The sequence below is a fragment of the Solea senegalensis genome, linkage group LG2 (genome assembly GCF_019176455.1).
Source record: "Solea senegalensis isolate Sse05_10M linkage group LG2, IFAPA_SoseM_1, whole genome shotgun sequence".
In the NCBI taxonomy this organism is placed as follows: domain Eukaryota; kingdom Metazoa; phylum Chordata; class Actinopteri; order Pleuronectiformes; family Soleidae; genus Solea; species Solea senegalensis.
Window position 1 is genome coordinate 22,060,904 of NC_058022.1, and position 8,332 is coordinate 22,069,235.

At 39.8% G+C, this 8,332-nt stretch overlaps 1 protein-coding gene across 1 annotated transcript; it reads left to right on the forward strand.

The window, feature by feature from the left end:
• The first annotated feature begins 2,798 nt into the window (after positions 1-2,798).
• sox1b (SRY-box transcription factor 1b) lies at positions 2,799-4,330 on the forward strand. Its single transcript, XM_044047818.1, has one exon. The coding sequence runs from the start codon at positions 3,158-3,160 to the stop codon at positions 4,211-4,213; it is 1,056 nt and encodes a 351-aa protein (XP_043903753.1). The 5' UTR covers positions 2,799-3,157; the 3' UTR covers positions 4,214-4,330.
• Positions 4,331-8,332: the final 4,002 nt, after the last annotated feature.

An 8,332-nucleotide genomic window follows, 5' to 3' on the forward strand; every position in this document is an offset into this window, starting at 1 on the left:
ATTCTCTTTATAACCATAAGAAGTGACAAACGCCTTTGTTACTACTGTTTGCCATGAAATCAATAGATGAACAGACAAGATATGATTATATGGTCAATATGCAATATGAAGAATTTCTGTCAATTCTTTGATTTGATTTCCGCCTGTTCTTCCCTGAGCTGGATGCAGAGGCACAGTCACAGTGTATGCTAAACAAATCATACAAGCCACTTAACAGCATTACAGCAGACTGGTATACAGGTGTGTGAGGGAAATCCAGCCATGCCAGCAGGCTAGTGGTTGAACAGCCCATTGAAAGGTGGGCAGCACCTGACAGATGGCACTTTTAGGGGCTTAATCCCAGAGAGCTGAAAAGATCCTCCACATAAACGAAAAGCCAGTCAGACAGGAGGAGACAACATATTACACTCATCATTAAAATAGCTATTGAAGGATCTTTTAGCTCAGTGTTTCTTAAACTTTCTAGATGTGGACCCACTTTTCAAAGATGGCAAACAATCGTGACCTAAATCACAATATATAAATCATAACAAGAGCAAATTAGTGTATAATGTAGTGACAAACGTGAAATTCACTTTGATGGTCAAACGTTGGCTCAAACTAAATCTGAGCTGTACTCATATCGCTAAACTTATGTAATAATTGTTGTAAAGTGTATATGTATTGTGTTGCATTGTCATTTGCAATTTTTATAATGTACTACTGTACACAGTTGCAAATTAGCAATTGCTATAAACTCAACATCAGCTTCATGCTCCATCTTGGAATATGTTAAACTGCATTGTCCCTATTAAATAAATACATTTACAACTAATATAATTGAATTAGATTTTCAAGATGTATTTAGTATGAATTACAACTTAATTCTATTTAAAACATAAGCACATTAAGCATTGGTTCCCAGTCTTTGAGGACGACTCTTTAAGCTGACAACTTTTATTTTTGGACCAAAAACGCCAAGCGTTTCTCACAGACTGTGTCTGTGTTTGTTTTTACTCACATAACATTTATTTGAATAAATGCCACATAATTATGATAGGTATTTATTTCACTATTTACTCACAAACAAAAAGATGAAGCAAGACAACAAGTTGCAGATCAATCAGTAATGAAATGAAGCCATAGCTAAATGAATTATAAGTGAATTATTTTTAACATTAGAAACAAAATTGTCATTTTGATAATGCAGCACAAAAAAGAGGAACCAACATCATCTAAAAATGGTACAAATGCTTGTCACTTGGCCTGTAACCTTTTTCAAAGACAATTCTGTACCCATTACTAGAAGTCTATTTTTGTACCTAATCAAAATATACCAGTTTAGTTGCCTAGAAATCAGTGGCGGCTTGTCCATAGAGGGCGCTGGGGCACCGCCCCACCAGTCTCACACAAAGAAGAAGAAGATATGAATCATCTAAAATAATCAAAAGATACATCTCCAAGCACAGTATTGTACTTGTGAGGAAACATTCTCCAACTGTGTGCCACAGGCAGAGAAATGTTCTTGTACGTCTATTTTTCAGTGTGTACATGTGACCATACAGTCATTTTTGTAGTGAAAGCCTTCTTTATACAGATAAAAAAATATATATATTTCAGGTGAATTGTCCTTGATCCTTCTCATATAAGGCCAGGTGCTTGGAGGTAACAGCAGCAGGGCCTGCAGCTGCTGTACAGAGGCAGCATTACACTTTATCACGCTGTGCTCTTTTAAAACCTATAATATTTCTGTCATTTATTTACAAGATTACTGCATGAGGATTAAATCTCCCTGGGTTTTTTTGTTTTGTGTTTTTTTGTGTTTTTTTTTCTCGTCCCCACCACACAGAGCAGAGTTGGGGAAATGAACAAAAGGGGCACTTTGAATGGCGAATGGCACGTGCTCTGGGCGTCAGTCATCTGTTACCTAGCAACGGGCACAACAGAGAAGCACCTGTGGCTCGGAATGGAAAGCTATGCAGCCCTTTAGTCTTACCAAAAAGCAGGGACAGTTGGAAAATGTAGGATTTGATGGGCTATATGGATCATAATATATACATATTATTTATATATGTATATACAGTATACTGTATGGTAAACTTCAGCCCCAGAGACTGTCTGCAGGCATGTGGCATGATGGAAGTGATGTAGATTGCCACGGGAACCTTGAGAGCAGCACCCCTTGGTGTGAAAGTAGACAAACTTTTTATTATTACTATTTTTATTAATTATTAATTGTTATATATATATATATATATACATATGTATATATATATATATATATATATATATATATACATATATATATATATATATATATATATATATGTTGCACTGATGATGTCAAACAGGAATGACACAACTTTCTCCAGCTGCTCTTCATCATCAAATCAAACCAGGGCCTTCAGTTATGATTCCATAAAAACAAATTGCATTGCTTGCGGGTGGTGATGGTTCAACTTCCTCCTTCATCTGTGAGATGAGCTCAGAACACTGAAGTTGGCACTTTTGTATTATGCGTTTCTTGAATAGAGCTGGTTAGAGGAAAAACAAAATTCCACTAAAATATAGATTTGACTTCTAAGGAAGTTTTAAATGTAAATGTTTAAATACTAAGCACTTTTGTGTCATATTATCCCGTTTTATGTTTTTGCTGTGCAGCACTTTGTGATTTGTATATGTGAAAAGTGCTATAGAAATTAAACATAAAGACACACTCACACACAAACTTGTTTGTATATCCTAGTGAGGACACAAGGTCATAAGCACACACACACACACACACACACACGCAGATGACAGAGGGACTCATGTTTTTTGTTCTCGCGCTCCGACGTCACCAGAACCTCGAGCCTCTGCACGCGAATCACGTCTCTACTCGAGCCTCTCCATTGGACGTCCCTCGCTCATAGCTGCTGTCAGAGCGCGCGGCCTGGGCACGCTCCGGTAACTTTTCCCAGTCTAGCTTCAACCAAAGTCAAATAACAACTTTATTTTCTTCTCAGCGCCGGATGACGGAGGGGGGGAATAAGGAGGAGAGTTACCTGTGAGTGAATTTTCACCCTGAGACCAAAGCAGCTCCCCCCACCCCCCACCCATCTCCTTCTTCTCTTTATCTCTCGGAGGTTTCAGTCTGAATGTGTTTGACTGAGAAGTTCAGTCCTTAAAGACCAGGTGAATGTACAGCATCATGATGGAAACGGACTTGCATTCCTCCATGGTCCCCCAGACCAACGCGTCCAACCCGGGGGGACAAGGCGGTGGAGGAGGAGGAGGAGGCGGCCCTGGGGGTAAAGTCCCCCAGGAGAGAATCAAAAGACCCATGAACGCTTTCATGGTGTGGTCCCGGGGCCAGCGGAGGAAAATGGCACAGGAAAACCCGAAAATGCACAACTCAGAGATCAGCAAGCGTCTGGGCGCTGAGTGGAAGATGATGACCGAGACGGAGAAGAGACCGTTTATCGACGAGGCAAAGCGGCTCCGGGCCATGCACATGAAAGAACACCCGGACTACAAGTACCGGCCGCGGAGGAAGACTAAGACGCTGCTGAAGAAGGACAAGTACTCTCTCGCTGGCGGGCTCCTCGGTTCCTCTGCGGGCGTAGGGATGGGCGGCAGACAGAGTCCCGGCGGGGGGCACGCAGGGGCGAATGCGGGCTACGCCGCGCATGTGAACGGCTGGGCGAACGGCACATACTCTGGACAGGTGGCAGCTGCAGCTGCGGCCGCGCACGCCATGATGCAGGAGGCGCAGCTGGCGTACACGCAACACCCGGGCACCGGGGCTCACCCGCACCATCACCCGCATCACCACCATCACGCACACAACCCACAGCATATGCACAGGTACGACATGAGCGCTTTATCTTACAGTCCCATATCGAACTCTCAGAGCTACATGAGCGCGTCGCCGCCGGGCTACGGTGGCATCACGGGCTACACTCACCAGCACCAGAGCTCCGGTGTGTCCCCGGTGTCCGGTGCCATCAGTGGCACCTTGGGCTCTCTGGTGAAATCGGAGCCGAGCATAAGCCCGCCGGTGTCCGCCGCACGCGCACCTCAGCCGTGCCACACCGGGGACCTTCGGGACATGATCAGCATGTATCTACCCACCGGCGAGGCGGTGGCCGGGGACTCCTCCGTTCAGAGCAGACTCCACGTGCTCCACCCGCAGCACTACCAGAGCAGCGGCTCCACTCCGGTAAACGGGACGGTTCCTCTGACTCATATTTAATTCTCCCTGCACCATGGAGTCACTACCAAATATAAAAAGTATGGGTTCAGGCTGCCGAAGAACTGTACATTATCGGGCCATAAAAATGCAATGACTTTGAACAAACAGGATTTTTTTTTTTAATTTATTATTACTATTATTATTATTATTATTATTATTATTATTATTATTATTATTATTATTATATTGTTATTATTTTTATTCTCATTCAGTGATGAATTTCTCTTGCTCTCGGGAGAAGATTATTATTAAATGATCATCTGTGAAGGCTGGTGCAGTTTGAAGTGGATTTTTTTGTTGTTTTTTCTGTGGAGTTAAAAGCATCAGCCGTGTGTTTGTCACTCATGTAGATTCTTGGCATTCATTTAAAATTTTTCTTAATCGATTTCCACTCTTCATGCTTGTAAACACGTGAGTCAGTCGTTTTTATTGTTGTAAATTCTTGTAAATTGTGAATAAAATAGGGTCAATACTGAAAATGCTTTTTTATGAAAGGTATTAATAACAATTGACACAATATGCTAAGTTCCGTTGCTTTTCGGATTGAAGTCCAAACAATAAAAGAAAATGAATAATTCCCTGAGCTAAATATTTTCATAATTTCATCACAGAGAAAGTTAATATTGTTACTATTTATTTATTCAGGTTCACCCTCATCATCTGCTTTTATTTACTTTTATTCTACTGGTTTAAAAAGCCGTCAAGCCCTTTGTGTCCTTACGAATTTAATTAAATCCGAAAACAAACATTACTGACAGACATTTTGTCTCCGTTCAGTAATATCTCTGATGAGAGGATGCTATTTTAAAATGTGTCTTTGTTATTATTTATCTTGTAATTTGTAAGTCACATTTTTTTTGTTCTTTAACAGAAAATGTTGTTAAAGCTTTATTTTAATAACCTTAAATTTTAAACTGATATAAGAAAAGTCATATGTGTTGACTATAAATTCATGTTGGACACTATAATGTAATTTTACCATTAATGTGTGAGTAACAGGAAAATGACTCCAATATTATTAGGTTAGTGTTTCAATAAGTTTATTGATATGGTTTTATTTTACAGCCTGACAGATAATAATAATAGTTTCTTGATTTTTATTTAAAACTTGCTTTATTGTCAAAATAATATATTTATAATAATTCCAATTTCCTGTTGTTACATTAAGATTTTCTTCCCTCTCTTAGGCCGTTCTTTCATATAATTTTACTTTTCTTTCAATGACCCGGGGGCCAATGAGCATTTGGTCATGAGGGGGCCGGTCATGTGAAAAAGGAACAGTTTGTAAAAAATAAACAAATAATTTAAAAAGTGTTTAGTCAGGGTGGGTGATAGGAAATTAAAATCATATTCCGTCATCATAATGCAATATTCATGAAGACATTTTACAGAATTTCAAAGTAAAAGTGGTTGTTATGATTATGGAACAATACATATTTTATCATTTAAAAAACAAACAAATTTGTACTGCAAAATGAAATGGAATCAAAAATGGACAACTGTAATTAAAACACCAAAGCAGCTCTGTCATTTCAGGTTAAACTAAATACATTTAAAATTGTGAAACATTTAACCTTATTATTATTGTTCTATAAATTCTGCTCACTGTTTATGAAAATAGCTGTGCTTCAACACAAGGTCGTTGATATCAAGTGGCAGGCAACAAAAAATCGAGTGTGGGGCTGCATGTGGCCCACGTGCCACAAGTTTGACATGCCATGACATTCTATAAAGGAATTGCTTAAAATGAACTTTTAACGTTTACAGTTGATTCAAATCTATTTTTGTGTAGTTGCAGGCCAAGTTACCTTTCGGCCCGGCCATGACTTCACCAAGCTTCAGCTCAAGAAAAAAGCAAATTAAAAGAAAGGGATTTCAATTCTTCAACTGGCCTCCTTGGCTCCAACACTTAATCCTAAAACACTAGTGTCAGACTGCATCTGTGTGTGATTTTGCAGGTTGTTAAATCATTTCCTTCTTTAATTTGACTGGCCGTAGTGGTTGGGGCTCCCATGATAAGTAGGGAAGATTGAAAGAGCAAAGAGAAGGAGGGAGGAGGGTGAAGGCGAGGAGTGGAGGTTTTTGTGTAGCAGGAGAATGGGGATTAGTCTTGGTGTAAGCTGGGGCAGCCTGGGGGTCACTGCTGACAAAAAGCCCGGCAAACAACACCCCGGGTTTTATCAGACTAATTCCCACTTGGGTCTAGACTTAAAAACATGGGGCCAACATGTATGCAAATGCATGTAAAATGAAGTTGTTTCCAGGGATGTCAGTTATTTATTAGACAGACCTATCCTCAATGTTCCCTCAATTCAATTTAATATTCAAATTTAACTTTTATTTTGGAAAACTGTTACTGTTACTTGATAAATCAAACTACATGTTTATGATTTAACATAATAAATAAATGCACTGGAAAATAAACATGCAAGGTTTATTTTAAATGAATAATTCATAAATGTTTTTCCTGATTTGGGAAATATTTTGCTGCATTACTGCAAGGCTAATGACAATACATGTGCACACTTTTGTATCACTTTCTATGATTTTAACATTACATTACTAAGTAGCACCCAGCTACCAATATTTCTCACCAATAGGAATCAATATCATAACAGGTAAATGTCATTTTGTTGCAGCAACACATGAGCTGAGATTCCCTCAAATCATGTTCAACAACATCAATTATTAATTTGATATGATCAGTATTCAGCATCATCAGATCCTGGTGTGATACGAAGATAGCATCACATTTGGCTTCAATAAATGCTGAGTAAGAATGAATGAAAACCATTAGAACCAGTGTTTGTTTGAAGGAACATTGGTAGTTGTTGATCAACGCAGATCCTGGGTGTCATTTTGCCTTCTGACCAGGTGAGCGCCCCTTTTTAAAATTGTATATTCTACCACCACCAGGTTGTAGTCACCTCTGCTTCACTATTATTGATACAAATATTACAAAATGAAGCTTAGAGGGCAGTAAAATCAGAAAAGTGGCCTAGTATTCATTTGCACTTTCATATACAATGTATATGTGGTGATACTGAACAAAATACAGCAGACTTTGTTGTAAACAAGTAAACCAGTTTAATGGATTTGTTCTTTTAAAAGAAAAACAACAATCCATTAAATTGGAACACCAAAAGTGAAATATTCAACAACACTCATCTTTCATATCCATTCAGACACTTTCGGAACAGCCGCCAGGAAGGGTACATGTCATGTCGCCCCAGTCCACATGCCAGCTGTGTAAATAAATCAGTAAATAAGTGCAACATTTGCTACTGACATTATTATTATTATTATTATTATTATTATTGGAAGAAGAAGAACTGAAGGGGGACCTTTTTTTCACTTGAGCTCCTGCCCCTTGAAATGTCTCTGCAGCCTCTGCCAAAACAGACACAGCTCAGTCTAATCCAAACCAGTGGTTTTGGTTGTCTCCATCGTCCTCTGCTGCTCATGTTCTGTTTAGCACATGTTTGGACTCCTTTGCTCTTCCGCAATTCCAGGGCCCCTGCGTCTCCCATCCCGCGTGCGTCCCGGTGTCCCAAACGTGGCTAATTGGCGTCAGTTTATCACGCCTCCGCATGTCTCCTCTCCCACTCCTATAAAAACCCTCACCTCCGACATTCTGTCACGGGAGATTACGGGGACCGATTGCACAACACCGAATGTGGCGCGAGGAGATTAGCCGGGGCAGCCATAGAAAATAGCAACGGGGCCAACGGATTCCTCGCGAGGGGGCCTTATCATGCAATTACACGTTGACACGTTTTAACCATTTTCAGCCTCTTAATCCGAGCAACACGCCCCCCCCCGCAACCCCTCCAAAAGCAGACCGATTGGGACTGAAGGAGAATCTGCTCTGACTCTCTCTATCACTCTGCTGCTTCTAGTTCTTTTCTCCGTTTATCAGCCACTGTAAACATTTAAAACAATAGATACAAATAAAAAATGTTGGTCATACCCCTCTCTCTCTTTACAAAAAAAAAATAAAAAAAAATAAAATAGGCCTGTCTTGCCATGCCATGGGTCTACGAGAGTTTGAGCATGAAATTATAATCATGTCAATATAACCATGTTTTTTTTAATTGTATCTGCGTGGAAATCTCAAAA